Source organism: Archocentrus centrarchus, chromosome 22 (genome assembly GCF_007364275.1).
Source record: "Archocentrus centrarchus isolate MPI-CPG fArcCen1 chromosome 22, fArcCen1, whole genome shotgun sequence".
NCBI classification, from domain to species: Eukaryota; Metazoa; Chordata; class Actinopteri; order Cichliformes; family Cichlidae; genus Archocentrus; species Archocentrus centrarchus.
The window spans coordinates 9133552-9155827 of NC_044367.1; the positions used below are offsets into that span (position 1 = coordinate 9133552).

Below are 22276 nucleotides of genomic sequence, written 5' to 3' on the forward strand. Positions count from 1 at the left end.
TCTTCCCAGATCCAAGGACTCCATCAACACCTGATGTGGAGGAAATGTTCAGCCTTGGCTCAGCTGTACGCTTCTCTTGTTAACCTGTTGTGATCCATATTTACTGTATTTTCCAAATAGCTCCTCCCTCATGTATAAAAATAGTTTTCACTTATAAAACCAGTTAGCATGCAAAAAATGTCATACTTGACTACCATAGCTAATTATTAGTTGCTTTGAAACCATGTTTTAAATGAGTGTTCGCTGCTTGCAGCCCCTGATGTGGTGATTTCTTTTTATAGATCTTTCCCTAAAGGTGTTGCTGAAACATCATTGGCATTTGGGCTTTAAAAGGTGAATTCCAAGAATAATTATCCTGCCAATAAAGTAAACGATGACATACCTCTGCTTGTCTTTGCTCAATCCTGAGTGATGAAGGGAAATTTGCTTGAATGCGACCAGTTTCGTTTAGTATTCATATTCCCATAATGAATGAGCAAATCAGTGGATGTTAACACGAACCAAAAACTAATCTAAAAGTCAGCACAGCATGGAAACTTTGATCTGTACACTGTGCAGCTTTGTAATGGTTTATTTAACTGAAATCTTGTGCATGTGTTCGTAAAAGGCTGAATTTGAATGGCAGACACCTATAAAGCAGTCCACATCTGACAACAAAAAGGCTTTGCTACTGTGTTTACAGAGCCCTCAGAGATTAGTAATAAATATTTACACATGCTGAATAGACAGTGTGGTACCAAGCAAGACTGTCTGCATGATGTTATTTGCTTATTACATAGTGTATATATAGAGAGATATTGTAAGTGGAAGAGTGACAGAGGATGCAGAGTACACTGGCCTGACAGGCTGACTGGAAACACACAGGAGTAGGCATTTGGCTTATCTTAGATCACCAGGTCATTTACATTCCTCTGCACAGCATAGGTGGCGCTTGGTGCTCCGGTTTTAACCTAAAACATGTGGTAAGTGGTATCAGATACTGATAATTCCTACCTGTATAATCAGTATCTCAAGTGCACAAAGCTGAGCGGCTTCTGAACTCAAGTGTGCACGCTCCATTCTTGAGACAAGTCATTCTTGCAATGCCACTGTTTACCTAATAATGCAGTTTGCTCATGCATGCCTTGTTTTGTCTCTGGGGTTGTGCTTAAGTAGGTGAGGGATTCCTTACCATGGTATATTAAGTAGGAGTGTGTGGAAGCATGGTTTTAGGCCACATTGTGTTGTTCCTCTTCCTCCTTTTAACTTGGCAGTGTTTGCAGCCTGCAACACAGCGCCTTATTATTACAGAGGGATATTGGGTGGGAGGAAGAAATGGAAAGAGGAAGGGAGTTTCACATGCCGCACAGAGCAAGGCTCAAAACCAAAAGTACAGACAGAAGCGGCAGAGGAAGCAGATGCCTAATTCATAGTGGTGTATTGAGTGTAATAGCTCACCGCTACACTCCCCTTACACCGCCAACCCTGTGATTTGTCACGGAGCATAAACAGAGCTTTCTCTAGCGGTTATCTCCCACTTGCCAGCCCATCTGTTTCTCCCAGTGAGCTCTTTGCATGGGAACGGTGTTGGTGGGAAGGCTTGGTGTGGATTGTAGTGTCGTACGAACAAAATGAACTCACTACTGACTCATGGAAAGTTTCAAGATGCAAAAGAGGTGCGTCTGTGTCTATCTGAATAAACCAAAGGCAGTTTGACTTTGCAAGTGAAGCCCATCCAGCTGCACATCACTTCATAAATCACAGGCTTTATGTACAGTACTTCCCATGCTCTCAGATGAAATGTTTGACTTGCTCAACATGATTTATTCCAAGGAGAACCATAAAAGGTTGCGTGTTCTGTACTGGGAGATAAGTCAAGTCAGGAAAGATGAATCGACATGGCTGCAGAATTATTTTTTTTTTCCTCTAAAATGTAAGGATTATCTTGCATCTGTTGGCCATTATGAACATCTAATGGTGAAGATGTGTAGGTTGAAAGCTTGTCAACACTCATGCAGAATAGACAGAAATGGTGTTTTGGTTTGTTTCATGTTCATGACATAAGCTACATGTTTGGACTATCAGCACCAAATTATGCTCTCCATCCACACGTGGCAATATAACTCGAGACATTAAATATCACTTAATGATTTGCTTCATGATGGTTTGTGCCTCCATAGATTTCCGTTTATTAGTCTGGAGTTGAGCTGCGTGACAAAGCTTCATTTCTTTAGCTTGGCAAACTGTTTTGACCTCTTTGCACTCTAAATGTTTAAGGAAATGGAGCTCTCTGCACAGTGGCCACTCACTGCTCGATTCTCACCCCGCTATGATTTCATATGTTTAGGAAACATTAGTGAGGAAAATTCCCCAAATGACCAGCAAGAATGTGAAACTGAATATGGATTCCGGTTCTCTTAAATTCAGACATGGCTCTATAAAGATACATAAACAAAGCTCCTGGTCCCCTTACCCTTTTTAATCCCCCCTCTCCATTTTTCCAAGGTTCAGGCTTCAATAGTCAGGAGGGAAAGAGGAAATGGCTGGGTTTTTCATAGGATATGTGGCGTTGTAATTAGGTCGTGTCAGTAATGATTTGAGTGAGGCCTTTTACTGTAACCACTCCTGTGTGTCTTAGTGTGGGAGTGGAAACCCAGAGCCCTGAGCTGTTATGTATTGGTTCTTGGATAGTAGTCTGTTCAGTGTAGCTTAAACATTTATTGATTTATATTTAAGTGACGTCCAAAAACAGTGCCTTAATGCAGTTGGAACCTTGTTATTCACTTTGAGAGAGAATGCATGCTTTATTTGTCTGCTGCTACAAAAGCACTGCAAAATAGGAGCTCTGGTCTGTTTATGGTCTAGAAAGCTGCGTGCACGAGAAATCAGCAAACGAAATGTAACAACTGTGAGTATTATAGATGTGGTGTTTACTATTAGTAGTTTCATTTTAGCCACTTAAGTTATCGCTCTGAAGCATTGAATCCTTATAGAGCCTTTGCTGTAGTGGGTGACATCATTGTGTTTATTTATCCTATTGTGCTGCTGTGTCTGCAATAATGAGCTAAATTGAGCTGATTGATTATAATGAACACTGAGCAGTAGTTACTTTTACTGAAGAGAAGCAGAATACTTGATTAAATGAAAATAAGCAACTTTGAACATAAGAAAACAGCATTCTTCCTGCAATGAAAAAATGCTGTCTACTGCAATAGCATTGCGGACAAGCTAGATAAACTTACAGCTTATTATAATTTGTGTATGTAGGCATTGTCCTTATGTAAATAATACTGTTTACACTGCACTACCAAGCAGACCTACCATAGTTGTGGCTACAGCATAGATTTAACTCTGTATTATAAATCAAGCTTTAAGATGAGCTGCAGTAGCCACCAGTAAACAGTTGGTTACAGGGTGCTTTCCATGTATCCAAATGCATAAAAAATGTTAGATTCCTGATGATGAAGGTAAAAAGTTGCAGATTAGATTATTTTATTGAAATATATTAATGTTCTATTCAACCAAAAACATAGGATGCATTATAGATGAAGACTCTGCCTATAGGTTTTAATTTGCTTTACATTTCTCAAAACTTCCACCTAATTTCTGTTTTTCTCTCACCTGTTCCAGAATCTCCTCAGTTGTCCCCGCCCCTCTCCAACAGTGACCATGTCCAGAGAAGCCTCGATTTGGGTCCATGCTATTGCAGCCAGGTATGTGTGGAGCCACCTGATGGAGAGGGTGAACGTCCAGTGAGCCTGGTGTCCTCCCTGTCCTCTGGTTCATCCCGTGATAGTCGCAGTCTTTTCGGGAGCACAGCAGCCCTTCCTTTCTCCACCACACCGCCTGTTCCAAGCGAGGAGGACGTAGATTTGGAGCTGAGCCCAGCTGAAGGCACCAGAGAGCAGGCCGGGAACCAGAGTCCCACCCTTTCAGGTTCTAGAGATTGCTGGCAGGAACAGCTGGAGCCCTGCAGGTTGAGTGGCAGCCAGTGGAACAACAACAACGCCACAGCCAACGGGAAAGCAACTGGTGAAACACCTCATATCCCCTGCTCGCCTGTTGTCACGGATGCCATGGCGCCCAACCCTGAGCTGACCTATGTGGACCGTGTCGTCATGGAGATCATGGAGACAGAACGCATGTACGTCAAGGACCTGCGCAGCATCGTGGAGGTGAGTGGATGTCAGGGTTTTTCACTTTAAGCCAAGTATTCAGATTGAGCCAACCGTTTAAAATTATAGCAGCGAAACCGTCTGAACTTAAAGCATATGTTTGATTTGGATTAACATGCAGCTATGACCTAATGTCTGCATCGCCTTTTAGAGGTGATTTACTGAATTTGAGAAGCCAGGAACCGAAACGGGGTCACTTTACTCAGTGTCTGAGAGCAAATAATGCCTACTGTGTTCCCTACAAATAAGTCTGGTGCTTGTGAAACATCTTTTTCTTGACCAGGATCCATTCGGATTTTCCTCTTTTCCAAACAAATCAGCCAGTTAACAAAAAATGTGCCAAACATCTGGCGGCTGAGTGCTTTGTTTAGAGCTTTCTAGTTCATAGAAATGAAGACCGTTAAACAGTTTATGGTCTAGTTTTAGTGTTTTGTATAAACTATTCTGTATATTTACAGTGCAGTGAAAGTTTAGAGCCTGCAGCCTGGGATTATGTACCGTGCTCATATCTGGAGTCAAAAATGGGAAACAGCGCAGGTCTTTCATGGCAGGAATCTTGAGCTCAGTGATCTTGGTTAAAGATAGTGGAAACCTCATCTCAAAGATGTGAAGCGTGGAAAATGAGCCAGGGATGACTTTACCACTCAGCAGGCCATTTACTTCTTATCACTCTTTCTACCTTTGTAGTCTGGGAACAGCTTCCAGACAGAAACCTCCCTGGTTCTCAGTCTATCCCAGGTAAAGAAACTGGGGCAGTGTGCAGCTGGTCTTCACTGCATAGACTTTAATGACTTTAACACACGCGGCATTTCTGACACTGATTGGCAGTAAACCAGTTAGCACCTCTTCACCTGGCTCCAGACTCCGTCTTGCATTTACTGTGGGAGGAAGTGCTGCCCCTGCTGCAGCTTAAATAACGACCTGGTCTTGACAAACACTTCCAGGACCTCAAACTATTTCAGTTGACAGGAGCGGCCCCGGTGACACAGACTGCGCTGCAAGATCTAGCCTAGTCTGAACTTTCAGGCCTCCCCAGCCAACACAAATATCTCTATCTTTGCACCAGCTGAAAAAATAACACCGATGTGAAGAGAGCAGTTGGGCTTTCTATTGGCTGTAGTGTGGGAAAATAGTCATTTTATGATTACAGCATTGCGTGAGTCATTTTGAGTCTTTTGGCATTGTTTGATTTCATATTAATTCAAAGCTCCCACTTCATACTGACACAGAACTGCGTGCAGCTGCTAGGCACGTACATCCTGGCTTTTTATCGATTTATCTTTCTGACTCTTAAAGCCATCACTCTCGACTGCCCTTTCATGGGATAAATTCTTTTAGAACAGCTGTGTGACCCCAGCCGGTTTCACATGCCTAAATATGTTCCCGACACCTGGCCTGAACACACACAGAAAATCATCCTCAGCCTTGTATTAAGTAACATGAAATTTAGAAAGAAAAATAAAGAGTGAATGAGTGTTACAATTACAAACAGGCCTACCTTTTTCTATTGGGGGGGGGGGCTTCTAGCACTATAAGCTGCAAGACAGCATTCACTAAATTAAATCTCACAGCTCCCTGTCGACCCCAAGTGAGCACTGCTCTTGCTGCACTGGAATTCTCCATCAATTGTGTGCTGCAGTTCATTCATTAGTGTGATGTGATGACTCTATTCCTAATCCGGACTGTCCAGCAAACCTGCTAAGTATGTGTGTATTTACACCACATCATCTGGGAGGCTGGCTGTGTGTGCACAGGTCGTTTACTGGTGTGCTCCTTATTTGCTAATGCTTATGTTTGCATTTGACTATCGTTAACTCTCCTTTATTTGCTTGGAGTTGTTTTCTTGCCACATGAGTGTGTAATTGACCAAAAAAGAGGGCAGTCGTCCAGATGCTGGCATGTTTTGGCTTTAGTATTTTTTGGATATTTTTAACTACTTTTGAGTACTCTTTAGGTCCGGGGGGAATCAGGTTCTGGGAGGGGAACAGGCTGTACTGATGTTTCTAGTATGGGTACTACAGAGCTTCTTCCAAATAGTCATGCTGTTCCATGGACCAGGGAACAAATCCTTAAAAGGATCATTGAAACATCTCATAACTGATTTATGAAATGATGATTGTGCTTCTTTAGCACAGCGAGGTCTGATACAGCACGTATTTCTGTCCACATTAGATGACACAGCCCCCAAAACTGTAGAAATCAGCTCCACCAAACAAATGTCATGTGAAAATATATCACTCAGTGCAGCAGATGTAAGAAGACTAGGGGAGGGGGGGGGGTGCGCGCTCTGCTGGCAGGAATTTGCAAGTACCTCTTTGCCTTTAACATGTAACCACATTTTAATGAGTTTTTAGATATAACTTCACCTCTTTACTGTTTTTCCAGGACTACTTGGCACACATTATCGATGTAGGCAACCTTCCTATACGGCCAGACCAAGTGTGCGCTCTGTTTGGAAACATAGAGGACATCTATGAGTTCAACAGGTAACTACAACAGGTCTAGTTTGGATATTTTTATGCAGACATTTCATGCAAGCAATGTTTTGCACACTTTTCTATGTTGCTGTTGGATAATGGAGCATTTTAGGAAAGTTACAAGTGGCTGATCCTTGATGACTTTTTTCCTCTCTTGCTGCTCAGGCTTGATTGTGTGACTCAAACCTGAAAAGCAAGAGAACAGCTCTCACTGCAGTAGAGACCCGATTGCAAACATCCGAAAGCCTCGGATATAGAGGTGCAGCTGGCTTTACATTTCAACATCTTCAGCAAGTGTTCATTGCTGACCACACTTGCCTGCCAAAACACACATTAACATTCCTCTCTCCTCTCATAGCGAGGACCCTCCCTGGTAGTGCCCCGCTAATGCCAAAGCAATCATAAGGAAGATTGCAGTAGTTATTACACTTTAATGATATTCTAACTAGTTTTACTAGAATGAGAGAAACAATTTACAGCTTTGTGATTCACGTTGTGCCCTTTTATTGCAGCCTCTTCTCTTCATTAGTTAGTTTGCACCTTGAGGCCTGTGTTTTTACAATATATAAACAGTGATGCTGATTTTTATGTAGTATTACTTAGGTGGAGAAGTCTTTATATCAGCTGGTGAACAGATACCAAATGTTTACTTATAATTGCAAAATAGTTGTAGGAAGCCAACTTTTTTCCACTTTTTTTTTTCTCTCCAGTGTACATTGTTTCTAACAGTTACTTGATTTACTGCAGTTCAGTCCCTTGCTCAGCTCTGCCAGCTCAAAAGTTCTCAGTATTTTGAAAGTGTCATTAACTCACATTTGGCATTGAGATAAACTGATAAACAGTCTTTCTTTCATCCTGGAATCTGCACTTCTTTGGAGCACTTAACATTCTCCCATCTGTAAATATTGTTAACCAAGCAATCATGTGGCATGAACAAATGTTGACACTGCACACTATAAATCTTAACAACGATGCTTTTCTCATTGGAACGAGAACATGCTGGCACATTTCCTTGTAGTCAGTTTCAAAGCGCGTGTGACACATCGTGTTATGTCAACTAAAAGTGCTTCACACAGAGAGCCTGTGACAATTTGTGATGACCATTTTTTAAAATTATTATTTTATTTTAACATTTATATATTTTTCCATTGCAGTCCACCATTTAAGTATATTTCTGGTCTTAGAGAAATTTACCGTGCGCACTGCTGTAAAGCTCATGTAATTGTTTTAGCATGTTTTATTGAGTTGGTGTTACAGCTTGTAAAAGCTTAAAATACAACTTGGGTTTTGTTTTCTGAAGACCCGAATAAAACCTGTTTTTAATTGGAGTTGGGGGGGATGTTGGCAGTCCAAATATGAACACACTCTCCTGTTTAACGGTGTACGGCGCCCTCTACTGGTGTTTTTTCCCCCCCATAACAAAGCTCAAATATTCCTTGAGGCTCGTACAGAAGTCTGTATATGTATTGACATATTGGTGGTTACCACTAGCAGTTCCTTAATTGTTAATTAATGACTGTTTTAGTGTTCCCACCATAACGCTCAGCTTTCGAATTATTGCTGCTGCCTGCATTTCAGGGAGCTGCTGCAGTCGTTGAGCATGTGTGAAAATGACCCCGTGGCTATCGCTCAGTGTTTTGTCAATAAGGTAAGCAGAACAATCTTCCACTACTTAAAGCAATATCAGCTCTTCAAGGAATATACATAAGTAGTAACTGTGAGTGGTCTGTGTTTCACCAGAGTGAATACTTTGAAATCTACACCCAGTATTGCACCAACTATCCCAAGTAAGTAGCTAGGAGACGTTCTTTTTGTTAATTTTTTTGTCACTGTGACCTCTTAAATAATATGGCTATAAATAATATGCTAATTATAACAACGTTAACAACATTTATACTTTACAATAATGAAATTGTGGCTTTTTACATCCCAAAGGTTATAAAGGTCAGCTTTGCTGTGACATCATGTTGCCACTTGAATCTGGACAGACATGGATGTTTAAGCTTACACTTACTGCCAAGAGGCAGTAATTGTAGATGTTGATGTAACAAGCTTTAATGAGCTGACGGATGTTATTCTTTGCTGACCTTCAGCTCAGTGGCAGCGCTGACCGACTGCATGCGAAGTAAAACTTTGGCGAAGTTCTTCAGGGATCGACAGGCCGCTCTGAAGCGCTCCCTTCCTTTGGGCTCTTACCTCCTAAAGCCGGTTCAGAGGATCCTGAAATATCACCTGCTGCTTCAGGTACAGAATGAGCTCAAGTAATAAAATGTTTCTTCGGGATAGTACATTGATAGATTTATGATTAAATTATTTAAAAACTATAAATGAGTGATTTCTTTTTTTCCCTCTAACTTTTTGATCATTGCTAAAGGAAATTGCAAAGCACTTTGACCCAGACGAGGAGGGCTATGAGGTCATTCAGGAGGCCATAGACACCATGACGGGAGTTGCTTGGTACATCAACGATATGAAGAGGAAACACGAACACGCTGTCAGAGTGCAGGTCAGAGGAGATTCCCCCAAAGTACTTCTGAAGAGTTTAATTTATGTCATTTCCACGTGGTGGATAATACAGTACATACTCAGTGAAGGTGCTTTTGAAAGATGAGCATTATTCGCTCTTCTGTGGGCCCGGATGGCTCAAAGTCATTTCTTTCCTCATTTTATTTTACTTATTTGCTTTTCTCAAGAAGGCAGCCTTCTGTGACTTCCATCTCTTGCATGAGTGATTTTTTTTTAAAGCTCCAATGTTAAAAATATCTCCCAAGGCACATCTGTGAATATTCAGTTTCATTTAAAGTTAAATGCCTTTCTCGTGTGTTTTCAAATTGTAAAGTGAGGATAGAAGCTTTTAATGATTTCCTTGGTTTAAGTAATCAGAAATAATAGATCCTTTGGACACAGAATCCCATTTCACATTCACTGTAACTACCTGTGCCATGTACTCTGACAGGATTGTGCTTCCAGGCATCGAGTTGCCCGCTCCTCATTTGCAAAAGTTGGGGTCCAGGCAACTTTATGCAACCCAGGGGTGAAGAATTTTGAAACTAACCGCCGTTGATTAGTGAGCTCATGGCTCATCACTCGCCACAGATATTTTCAGAAATACGTTCTGCTGAACTGCTTTTAGAATTAGTAAGAGAAACTCTTGAGAATGAACTGCTATCTACCCACCAGAAGCGTTTGAATAATCAGGTGCAGCTCAGTATTAGGCAGCTGTAGGAGAGGAAGACCACCTGTCAATCATTTATTGTGATGCTGCTTGTGGATCAACCGTCAAGTGCAACATGCAAAAATGTCCCAGTGGACACATACATATGTAGTTCATCCTCCTAGTTTGTGTTGTACAGGTGTTGTATAAGGACAAAAAACAATAAGAGCCAGCCTCAGGTTAGCATTTATAATTTTGTATGATATTTATATGTGTATGCCTACATGTTCATCTTTAGGAGATACAGTCTCTTCTGATCAACTGGAAGGGTGCTGACCTGACCACCTTTGGAGAGCTAGTGCTAGAGGGCACCTTTCATGTGTTGAGAGCGAAGAACACCCGCACGCTCTTCCTCTTTGAAAAGATGCTCCTTATTACCAAAAAAAGAGGGGAACACTACGTCTACAAGAACCATATCCTGGTATGTTTTTGCAATTTTAACTGATGATTTAAAGACTAGAAACATAAGAAATTATGTTGGTAAGTGTAAGAAAAAAACAAGCGAGCAAAAGAAAACTCCACGATTTATTCTTGGACTCTACTAGATCTTATATCTTAAAAGAACGTATTTTACTTACGCTGGGTCTTGGTGCACCCACTTCTTTTTTTAATTTTTAAAAAAAAATTTTTATGAGCACTCACCTTTGTAACAAAATCTGTATAAAAAAAAGCACAACAAATGTCCACTTTAATTAGATTTTTTAAATTAGGAAGCAAATAAAGAGATAATGAAGTACACTTGGTGTAGCCCTTCTCCTCATTACTACATTCTTTGTGGTTCCAGTGCTCCACCCTAATGCTACTTGACAGCGCCAAGGATCCCCTGCTCTTCAGCGTTATCCACTTCAAGCGCCCGAAGCAACCTCATACAGTGCAGGTGAATGAAAATAGAATAATTTAATATAAGGATGTTTGTATCTGGTGCATCTTTATTAATGTAAATGACTCTAAATGCTTGTTGATCCCAGGCCAAGTCTGTAGAAGAGAAGCGTCTCTGGGCCCATCACATCAAGAGGCTCATACTTGAGAATCACAGCACCATCGTTCCCCAGAAGGTAAACAGCATCATCCCTCACACAGAATTTTTCATTCCTTTCCTTATGAAGAAGCATCTTTTAATGAGACATGTTTTTTTTTTTTACAGGCAAAAGAAGCCATCCTGAATAATTCAAACTGTGAGTGTTACAACTAAAGTAACCAGTATGAACGGGGTTTGTTTTTAGTAGAAAAGATTGAAAGATGTTTAATTTGCAAAGAAGGCATAGCGTGTTACTCATCCATCTATGTGGAGACGATTGTTTTTGTAATCAGAGTGTAATGGCATATCCTTCCACTGCTCAGATCCGGGGAAGTATAGCCCTGAAAGGCTGAAGAGAGCGGAGTCCGGCCAGGCTGATGATTTCCATGTTGGTGGGAGAAATGGGAGAAGAAGATCAGGTATAAGACCTCTACTGATCCTAAATCTGTATATAACAGTTTTCTTCTGTCTGTTGTTTTTATTGATCATTAACTGTCATGCTTCTATGTAAGCTGTCCGATTTGTAATTTTCTCTCTTTAGAGCCAGCAAAACAAATCAGAAGAAGCAAAAAAGGTTTGTACATTGTTTTCTTTAAATCGCTGGATGTTGAGCAGGATTTTCGTGCTCAAAGGGGCAAATTAATTACCAGTGTTTCAATTTGATCCACATTCTGCCTCTCTCCATTGGTCCAGCAGCCCCACAGCCCCCTACCAAGGTTATTTTGTGTCTCCATTGCACTTCTGCTTTGTTCTCCTTCAAAGACACCTGGAAAACACATCAAAAGACTCGCACACTCACTCCCACTCCCACTCCACCTCGCCATAATGCAGTTAATTATATGCCACATCGGTCAGAGGCTTTGTTATACCCAGGCTCTTTTCAGTAGTCAAATTCAGCCCGACCCTCAGATCTGTGCATCTTCCTCGATTCTAACTGACCATTTCAAAAGAGAAAACCTCAGTATTCTTGTCTCTGGTTCTCCTTTGCTCCCAGACCTGATCTGTTTTTGAACCAATGTAATGAAAAAGCAATTTTCATGTCAACCTTCTCATCAGGGTGAGGGAGTAGGTCATCACATCCTGGTTAATTGCATCTTGTCCAGCTTGAGCCTTTGAGCACAAGATGTTGCTTATCAGTATTTATCTAATCACGGGGCCTCCCTTAAGTCTGGGCCAGACTAACAGCTACCTCATTCAGTCCCTGTTAGTGAAGACAGAAATTGTATCTTGACTATAATTATACAAGATGTATGCAGTATTCAGGTCATTTTGGCACGTAATATTTGATTTGGGCATACTTTTTTTCAGTGTTGTTAACATTCTCATTTATCTCTCTGCCCCCTCTTCTGTGGCTTTGTTCTCCATGCAGCTGTTTTGAAGGTAAGTGTCTGAAATTCAAATGCAGTCCTTTTTACTCCTTTAATAAGTCTTTTCTGTCTGTTGTAGCAACGTGGTTTATTTAGGTCACAGGGCTGTGGTGAGATATGGTTTATCTGGATTTGACTCAGCAGTTCAAATTTTCTGTTCTAACTGGAAAAGACGCTGAACTAAAAAATGAGATTTCTAATCTTCACAAAACATGCTTACCCTAGATTTGAAGAAATCACATCTCACCTAAAGCTAAAGCTGCTTTTGGATCATTTCATCCCATTTACAGCCTTGCAATCACAACATTGCTCTAGCGCAGGCCTTGCAATAACAAACCACATGTCCATGCCTTCACGCTACAGCATGCAGAGAGTGAGGGTGCACTGCTGGGTGATAGATGCTCCCTTCAGCCAGCCACTAGTGTCAGCACGCTGACCTCCAGTCTAGGGGAGCCCCAGGCTGAAAGGCCATGTGTGGAGGATCTAATTCTCAGAAGGAACTCTCTGGAGGAGCCAAGTGTTACTGACAGTGACCCAAAACAGGGCTGTTTACCCAGTGAGGGGGGACTGGAGCCAGAGAAGGCTGTGGAGGAGGAGGATATGGAGGATGGAGAGAGCTACAAGGAAGATATACTGATGGGAGATGACCAGGTAGCCGACTTTGCCAGCTCAGTGCTCGCAGCCATCTCCTGCTGGCACTATAGAGCCAGGGCTTTGCTTTCTACTCACTTCACAACGGTGAGGGTTTCAGCCACCCACGGGTTTCCCATTTCCCACTCCATTCCACCAACTTACCAGTATTCACTGCCTCTCATTCTCCCACGCTGGCTCTCATCCCGCTCCCTCTTTTTTTTTTCTTCTTTATAAATGGAACTAACACCTGATACCAGTTGCACTGTCCACATCGAATGACTTGGATTCAATTTTTACTATTGTAGTGCATCAACTGAAATCCTGTCAGACAGCTCATAAAGAACTTCTGTGAAACTTAAGCCGTACCTTATGCATGTCTTTGTGTGTTTTTGATTTGGACTTTGTGTCATCTCACTGTGCATGCACTCCTGTTCTGTCATTTTCCTCGTCTTGACTGCTGGATTTCATGATGGATGTTAAAGCTTATGATGATGAGACTGCTTGCATGCTTGCATTTGCATTGGAACCAGTGACTCAGTGTGCTCTGTTAAATGCTGTTTGACTTCAAAGGTTAATGTAGCCATCTGATTAAATGACCATTATATGAGCAAGAGCTTTGCTCTTTGATAATCATATTTTCTAATCATATTTCCCCTTTGAATTTTCATAATTAGAAAGCCTTTGTTAAAGTTAATTGTTACTGCAGTATTGTTCCTGAATATGAATGAATACACATCATTTCAGTAGGAAGGAGTGCTTTAATTTCATCGTGGATTTTTATGGGATGATGTGACTACATGTTTAAAAATTTTTCCATGGAGGAACTGGAATAAAAAAAAAAAAAGATTGAATCCTTGTTTTACCCTTTTAGGGTGATCAGCACAGAGATGCTGCTGAGCTCAAAACTCCATCAAGAGAGGACGCAGAAGCTTACAGGCAGGTGGAAAAACATGAGGCCGATGCTCTGAAAGAAACTCACAGCTCGCAGGTATTTAATAAAGCCTGGTATAATGTTTATACGCACATCTATTAAACCTGATTTCCATACATGTCACTGAGGCCACATATGACATGTATTAGCTCTATTATAAAGTTCCCGTCTGTCCTCATTTTCATGCTAAGCCTATTTTCTGGCCATTATATGTTTTGAATGTGACTCTCGGCCTAATTTCTGTTATTGTTATCTGTGTGCAAGCTTATTCAATAATGCGTTACACAAATAAGCAGGTTTCCTATTTAATAGCTGCCATTTGCCATCAACGTAGCATTTCTCTAAGGCATATGTGAATCATCCCTGGAGTTATATTAATACATGCTGAACATACGTAGTCCTGGAAGTTAAAATTCTTCTCACCTACTGTTGTCCTGTGGTCAGCACACTCACTGAGAGAGAGGCAACATTCGATTTAGATGCCAGCTACAGTTCTTGCCTGATTCTCATAATTTGTAACCTGCGAAACGCTTCTTCAGCTGAGTCGAGTGCATGTTATTATTCTTCCTAACCTTATCTGCACCACACAGCTTCAAGCAGCACTGCTTGCAATTGGAGACACTCCAAAAGAGCAGGCAGCACCTGGAAATAAATTTCGATTAATGCCAGGCTGGGGTGACATCAGCAATATGAACAGTAGTAGAGCCACAAACAATACAATAGTGAACTCGCCAGGGGTAACGAAAATGATCCAGCAAAGAGTCATTACCAAGAACTGCAAATGGCATCACAGCGTCTTTGCAGTTTTTATGTACGCTTGGATTTTGCACTGAGAAACAGATAACTGTAATAAATCTCAATTGAGCTTATTAAGATGAAATACAGTACTGTGCAAAAGTCTTGAGTCACCCCTCTTAAACTATCAAGATTACTTTGAAAAGGGCCATTAAGCTAATGGGGGACTGGAGATTGCTTGCGCTTAGAAAGTGTTACTGCAAAAAAATAAATAAATAAAAATGTGTCATGTTTCAGGTCAGTGTGCAGGAGCTGTTCCATCGAGACTGTCTCCCTCAAGCAAAGGAGCGCAATCATCTGGAAGAGGATCACTTCCAGTGCCCTGAGTCTCCTGCGACCCCCTCGGAACAAGAAGCTGAGACCACAGATCCTCAGGATACATCTAGAGAAACTGGAGAGGAGGAAGAAGAAGGAGAGAGTGATTCCTCTGGTCTTCAAGTGGAGGAGGCGAGTGTACTGACAAATGGAGAGCTCTCAGAAGAGGAAGAAGAGGTACTTTCAGATAATAAAAGCATCCTACCTTCCTCTGTGCTGGACCAGGCGAGTGTGATAGCTGGGCACTTCATAAGCAGCCTATCCAGACGGAGCAGTATGGTTTCAGAGGACGTGGGTTCCCTTATATGCCCGTCGGAGTTAGTAGATGATGATGATGCCTTCCACGGCCCTTCAGCTTGCATGGACTTAAAGAAACAGACCCAAATGCTGCTCAGCTCTTCACCAGAGCTGCAAACTTGCTCAGAGGCTAATCAATCAGTTCCTGTGCATGAACTTGCGCGGAACACCCTCACTGAAGAGGAACGCAGGTCTACGCTTTCCAAACAAGATCGCCTCCTCATCCACAAAATTAGACAATACTACGAGCACGCCGAGCACCAAGATGCTAACTTCAGCATCAAACGCAGGGAGAGTCTGTCTTATATTCCAGCAGGTCTGGTCAGGCACTTGAGTCGACAGCTTAATGATAATCCTGCTCCTCAGGAGAAGGCTGTCCCAGCGCTTAGGAAAGGTTTATCTCAGAAGAGGCCTACATCTTGGTCTGTGTTTGACCTTCCTGGATTAGAAAAGAGTCGAAATGCCAAAATTTGTCTACCACAGAGATCAGTCGAAGCCCAGGCAAGATCTAACAGCGTCACAGATACTTCTAGCACAGAAGAGGAATTCAGACCTTCATCAGAAATGGTCAAGGTTTGGCAAGACATGGAAAATGAGGGAGACAGCCAGGAAGTCCAGCAGGATACAGAGGAGAAAGTTGGTAAGTCACTGTTAGAAGTGACACAGGACATCAGTTCAGATACTTCAGATGCTAAAACCAGTAAACGACCACCTCAGATTTTAGAAGAGTCTGAAATAAGCACTGCCTCCAGTAGCATCTCCATATCATCACCTACCCCAACTTGCCCAGCAGTGGAAGGAGGATCTGGTCAGGTCTCAGAGACATGTAAGACCCCAGTGTTTCAAGAGACTGGTAAAGTCAACCAAAGCCAGCTACCTAAGATCATTAGCTTCCAAACAAGCATGGACGAGGACCAGATCCTTCAAGATATGGGAAAGGTGAAGAACAAGGTGTTCCAGCTGGCTCGTCAGTACAGCCAACGCATTAAAAATAACAGACCCATAGTCTGGCAGAGGAACCGAGAAACAGCAGACCAGGAAGGCTTCAGGAACATGCCTGCTGTCCACGAGGAGAAGATGCAGCTTAGAAAAAGGGGTAAATAGGGTGCAAATGATTGCTCTCTTTCTTTTGCAGTGCCCTACCACTTTGACTTGTTTGAAAAGACCTAAAAAAAATTCTTTATCTTGTTTTTTGTTTGTATGCAGGAAAACCCAATCTAAGATTGTCCATGAATTCTTGCAGTCAAGCAGTTATCCCTGAAGTGCATTCTCCAAGTTCAGTCCAGACTCCCAGCTCTGGAGCCAGCTCCCAGGGCACAGTTACCTGCCCGCAGAGCCCACAGATGGAGACCTTCCACTGGCCTGATGTTCAGGAGCTGCGCTCCAAATACTCAGATGCCTCCCACTCCTCAAAAATAGCCCATAACTGCACATTTCCAAATGGGATGGACAGGTGTAATGGTTGTGCACATAAGCACAGTAGCTCCTCAGATCTTCACAGGACTCTGACAGACTCTGAAAGACTTAGAAAGCGGTCCGAAACAGCATGCAGAGAAAAACGTCCCATGGTAGAAGACTGGCCCCCACACCAGACGCGGTCTCGACTCTTTCCCCTGCTGTGCAGGTGGAAATCCTTGGACCATATGCTTGGGTCTTTACCCCTTCATGAAGTACAGAATCTTCAGGAACCTGTCAGGACCTGCCTTACAGTCAGCCAAGTGCAAGAAGGGGACAGCCTCTCTCCAGAGGGCATAGACAGTGGAGCAAAGTCTGATCTCCTGAGTTCAGGGAAGACCTCAGAGAGTAATCTTGTGAAAAGCTTACGTGAGAAGTTCCAGAGCTTGAGCACAAGCTCGTAAACATGGGAAATATGTGCATATTTTTAATATCTCATACTTGTCAGCACCCATTTTTCATGTTTATTCCCTTAAAAGAATGCAACTTTTTGACTGTGCAGTGTTTTCAGTAGCACACTGTAACATCAGAGACATTATTATTGTTAGGGCCATCGTCTTATAAAATATGGATTACAATATTTACACACTGGGTAAATGTCTGCACAATGTCTGTGTAAATACATGTATATAATCCCCAGTATCAAATGGGAAAACTGGTATCCATGTATTTGGTTCCCACCTACTGTTGTGGTCCTTGCTCCAGTCAGTACAGCACTATTTCATTAACCATGTAAAATGTCAGAGTTTCAGGGGAAAGCAAAAAGGAGCTAAGCTCTAACTGATGTCAGCTCTGCTGTTACTGTAGCACAGGCTCTGTCCACATACCAAAGATGGCTGCCTTTTGTTTTTAATGCAAGTGGTCTCAGCAATCATTTGATCCTCATTTACTGTAGCTGCTTCTATAACGTGTGAAATGTCACTGGAGCTTTATTTTTCTCAACAAGTTGTGTATTTTCTTGAACATTATTTATGAAACTGTATATTTGGGAAATATTGGCCTCTTGTAAATACTTTTCCTAGAGCGACCCCTTTTTACTTTTCCATTTCAGAAAGGGCATTTTCATACTTGCAGTTTCCCATGTTTTGAATAAAACAAATGTCTTGTCAGTTATTGGTAAATTGGCATTACTGCAGGTCCATTTGTACAGTGGTTCGATAAATGTAGAACTTCAAAGACAGACTTCTCTTTACATCAAATAAAACAGAATTAAAGGTGAGTGGAGAGGGTTTATTGTTGTGTAGCATGTGTGAGAGAAAATGCTCTATTCCAAAATGAGGAGAGACCAGAAGCAGCAGCTGTCCTAATGAAGGCAAAACATGATAAAAATGCAATAGCTGAGTTTTTTTGTTTTGTTTTTATTTTAAGAGCTTTAGGAATTTCCCTTATTCCTAGCTTTACCATGATACCATGATTTTAAATATATTAAATTTAACTGAACACATGTCTCCTGATTGGCAAATATTAATTTCCACCCCAAACAGCAAAACTTGGTGCAACCTGGATCTCCGGTGGGAACCTCTGATTGGCCGAGAGGGACTCGAGGCCGTTGTGAAAACGCACAGGTGAGAGGTCAAAGCAATTAAGGGATCGGCTTCGTGGTCCAGAAGCTAAATGTAACAATCATTACAACGGTGGAGACACTGGTTCAACCCCAAAGGTTTCACTTCCCATTTCTATGCGTTTCTGAATTAAACACTTCTCTGTCTCATTTTAACAAAAAATAAAATTCCACTTTAAGCAATTTACACACTGGATAAATGCAATTGATATTTACTATGAAACACTAAGGGGATTTTAAAATTTCCATATTTTATGGGCACACAAATTATGGGTATGATCAGATTTACTCAATCATATTTGATCCACGTAGTGGTCCATTTACAACTTCCGATGCACTGACAGCGCTGGACATATGTAGTGCGTTTTATATGGCAGGCTAGACCCTCCCACTTTGATTGCCAAGCACTCTGCATTGTGCTTGGCGATCTAAGGCTTGGATGCAGCTGCTCGGCCATGGAAACCCATTCCATGAAGCTCTCTGTGTGCTCTTCTTGAGATAATCTAAAGGCCACATGAAGTTTGGAGGTCTGTAGTGACTGACTGCAGAAATTTGGTGACCTCTGCACACTATGCCCCTCAGTATCCACTGATCCCACTCTGTCATTTCATGTGTCCAACCACTGTCAGACACTGTCATTCCCAATGGCTGTGGAATATTTAGTAGTGAGGGAATTTAACGACTGGACTTGTTGCACTGTACCACGCTGGAATTCACTGAGCTCCTGAGAGCGACCCATTCTTTCTCAAATGTAGGATCAGTCTGTATGCCTGGGTGCTTGGTTTATACACCTGTGGCCATGGAAGTGACTGGAACACCTGAATTCAGGGATTAAGATGGATGAGTGAATACTTTTGGTAATATAGTGTATATTCACTTAAAGACTGGATGACCCTTTTCCTGCACTTCTACCACAGAGAGATTTCACCTCTAAACATTTTACATGATTTCATTAAAAGCCCAGAGATTAAAAAAAAAAAAAGATTGAATATTTCAGAGTGTTGGGAACCACTTAACTAAACAAACTGTGCATAAAGTGGTTGCAGTTTATCCACTTGAACCAACAATAGCATTCAGCATTCACATTGCATTTTCTGCAGGAAATGCTTTTTTCTAGTGACTTTGTGAATTTCTTCACAATAAAAGTTTAACCATTAGAGAAAAAAATATTCATAACCATCTCAACCACACATCTTGTTTGGCTGCTTTCAGCACTGCTGGTATTTATTTAAACTCTCTCTCCAATTGATCTTTCTGAGTTAACTTCAGTAGTTACTTCCTCCAAACCATCAACATGTCTATTGGCTATGTACCGCAGGATTTTAAGGTGGCAGTAATTAGAGCATTACTTAAAAAGTCATCACTTGACCCAGCTGTGTTAGCTAATAATAGGCCAATCTTCAACCTCCTCTCTCACAAATCCTTGAAACTGATCAACAGCAGAGGAATGCTTTGTTTGAAGAGTTTCAGTCAGGTTTCAGAATTCATCACAGTACAGAAACAGCATTAGTGAAGGTTACAAATGATCTTCTTACAGCCTCTGACAGTGAGTAAACAGCACTGCCCCTCGAAGAACAGCTGCTGCAAATAATTCAGCTGTTTCACCCAAACAGGAAATGCAACGCTAATCACAGGACATTAAAAAAAAAACAAGGCAGGACAAGAAATTTTGTTTTGTTTGCCCAATTGCTTTATTAATGTTTGAATTTAAAATCTTTTACATCTAATTTCTTAGTCTTTGTTTTTTGATTGCTATCCAATTCAATTTTATTTATTTAGCCCCAAATCACATCAAGAATGATGTGAATATTATTGTTTTGATTGTTGGTTGATCTCAAATGAAGTCAATAAATTTTATTTTTTATTTAAGTTTATTACAAGTATTCTGATTTCTACTGTTTATTTGTTATTTGATTACTAATAGCCAGATTGAACATTTGGTTATTAATAATCAAATAACACTAATAAATCAGTAGAATAACTTGATGGAACTCCTGACCAACCCAAGCTCTCTCTGAAGACGAGGAAAAACTCCCCTAACTGATAGGAAGAAACCTCGGGAAAGGCAATTCAAAGAGAGATCCCCCTTTCCCTGGACGGCTGGGGGGTTACAGGAGTTCCAGGACAGAAAATAAAGATTGATGTAAAGTACCAGTCAAAAGTTTCAACTTTTCACTGCTACTGGGCAATTTGAGTGAAATTTAGAATAGTCCAATTAAATAGCATCAATCTTTTTCTGTCAAAAACATTTTGTTGCGTGTGCGTGATGGTTCATCTGAACCAGGGGTGAAGCAGGAGGTCCTCCAGAAATCTTCCAAATCCAACACATATGAAAAAAAATTTAAGTACAGCAGAAAAATTTGGTGCTGTATAGGTGGAGTATTCTTCACAGCTGGAGCAGTTTATGAACAGGTTTGTCAAATTTGAAGTCTGGAGGGAAAAGCTCTGCAGCCCGTGGATAGATGACTCAATAACACTCTCTGATCTTGACGTCTGCAACACCGACCATGTCTCCAATTTCTTTCTGAGTCTTCTTCTCTGCAGAAGCCTGGGAAGCCATGTAGATGGCAGCTGCAGCTACCAATACGGGGGCACCTGTGAGGCACAAGGTTGAGCTCCTTAGCCTTCCTGGTGATGAAGGTGGCCGCTTTTTGCACCTGTTTAGGCAAGCCGAGGTTGGAGGAGAAGCGGGGCGTCAAGTCTTCTGCATTGATGGGGTCCAGACTGATCTGTAGTCTCTTCAGGATCAACTTGATGCACCTACCAATTTCTTTCATTGAGAGTTCGGACACAGCGCAGATCTCTTTCAAGGTTCGCGGTTCACCCTCTTCTCTGCAGGCGATGCAGAGACAGGCTGACGCGATGGCATTGACTCGGCCATTCAGGAACTTCTGTTCATAAACCCACTTGACTAAGCGGTTTGCTCTGTCTACAATGATCCCCAGCAGGTGGATGCGATCCGCCATGGTGCTAATCGCTTCGAAGGCGTTGCGCATGGACTGGTCGGAGCTGCTCATGGTTTGCCTGTTTTGGTACTTTGGGTTTCCAAATTCATCAAAGCTGGCAGCTCCTGTTCCCTTGCTGATCATGGTGGTTAAGTCTCCTCCATTGAGTAGCAGGTTCTGGGCGTCTCCCACTTTTGATGGGTCTTTGAGGTCTTCCTCACTGGAAAACATCCTCCACTCAGCAGCTACATCAATACATCGGTCAACTACAACAAGGCCGCATTCAGTGCAGATCAAGTCCCCTGCTGCGTAGTCCTCCACCAGGTAGGCATCAGGGTGGTAGGGACAGTGAACTCTGCCCAGCCTCTTTGCAGCATTTCTGCAGCTTGTAGACGCCATGTCACTCCTCACTCTGCCCCCAAATCCAGTCGGTTGTTTTAGAATGACCTGGGAAAGATGATAAATTATGATGAGTCAGTGGATTAACATTTCTGTTATACTCTGTGCTTTTCAGTAGTCTTCAGTCTTCAGTAGGATGAGGGTCCTGTGCTGTGGACGTCAAGCCCTCATACCATCCACAGTCTGGAGACACCGTGGAGAGCGATCTACTGCCTGCAACATCCTTCAGCATGACCAGTTTGGCAGTGGGTCAGTAATGGTGTGGGGTGGCATTTCTTTGGAGGGCCGCACAGCCCTAAATGTGCTCACCAGAGGTAGCATGACTGCCATTAGGTACAAAGATGAGATCCTCAGACCCCTTGTGAGACCATATGCTGGTGCGGTTGGCCCTGGGTTCCTCCTAATGCAGGACAATGCTAGACCTCATGTGGCTGGAGTGTGTCAGCAGTTCCTGCAAGATGAAGGCATTGAAGCTATGGACTGTCCCACCCATTCCCCAGACCTGAATCCGACCGAGCACATCTGGGACATCATGTCTCGCTCCATCCACCATCCATGCACCACAGACTGTCCAGGAGTTGGCGGATGCTTTAGTCCAGGTCTGGGAGGAGATCCCTCAGGAGACCATCCGCCACCTCATCAGGAGCATGCCCAGGTGTTGTAGGAAGGTCATACAGACACATGGAGGCCACACACAATACTGAGCCTCATTTTG

At 42.1% G+C, this 22276-nt stretch overlaps 1 protein-coding gene and 1 pseudogene across 3 annotated transcripts in view; one reads left to right on the forward strand and one right to left on the reverse strand.

Moving 5' to 3' along the window:
• Positions 1-18053, forward strand: part of LOC115772341 (pleckstrin homology domain-containing family G member 3-like) — a 30451-nt gene extending 12398 nt beyond the window's left edge. The window contains exons 3-19 of one of the 3 annotated variants that reach the window (XM_030718529.1): positions 3610-4154; positions 6540-6640; positions 8210-8279; positions 8372-8418; positions 8725-8875; positions 9006-9137; positions 10084-10266; positions 10630-10722; positions 10814-10900; positions 10990-11020; positions 11187-11282; positions 11405-11437; positions 12233-12243; positions 12594-12968; positions 13735-13851; positions 14827-16297; positions 16408-18053. In XM_030718529.1, coding sequence (XP_030574389.1) covers positions 3610-4154; positions 6540-6640; positions 8210-8279; positions 8372-8418; positions 8725-8875; positions 9006-9137; positions 10084-10266; positions 10630-10722; positions 10814-10900; positions 10990-11020; positions 11187-11282; positions 11405-11437; positions 12233-12243; positions 12594-12968; positions 13735-13851; positions 14827-16297; positions 16408-17060 — 4196 coding nt within the window. In that variant the 3' untranslated portion in view covers positions 17061-18053. The remainder of the gene's footprint in view (positions 1-3609; positions 4155-6539; positions 6641-8209; positions 8280-8371; positions 8419-8724; positions 8876-9005; positions 9138-10083; positions 10267-10629; positions 10723-10813; positions 10901-10989; positions 11021-11186; positions 11283-11404; positions 11438-12232; positions 12244-12593; positions 12969-13734; positions 13852-14826; positions 16298-16407) is intronic. The other 2 variants (XM_030718530.1, XM_030718531.1) reach the window with 2 other exon arrangements.
• Positions 18054-20603: 2550 nt separating this feature from the next.
• Positions 20604-21561, reverse strand: LOC115773103 (transcription initiation factor IIB pseudogene; annotated as a pseudogene).
• Positions 21562-22276: the final 715 nt, after the last annotated feature.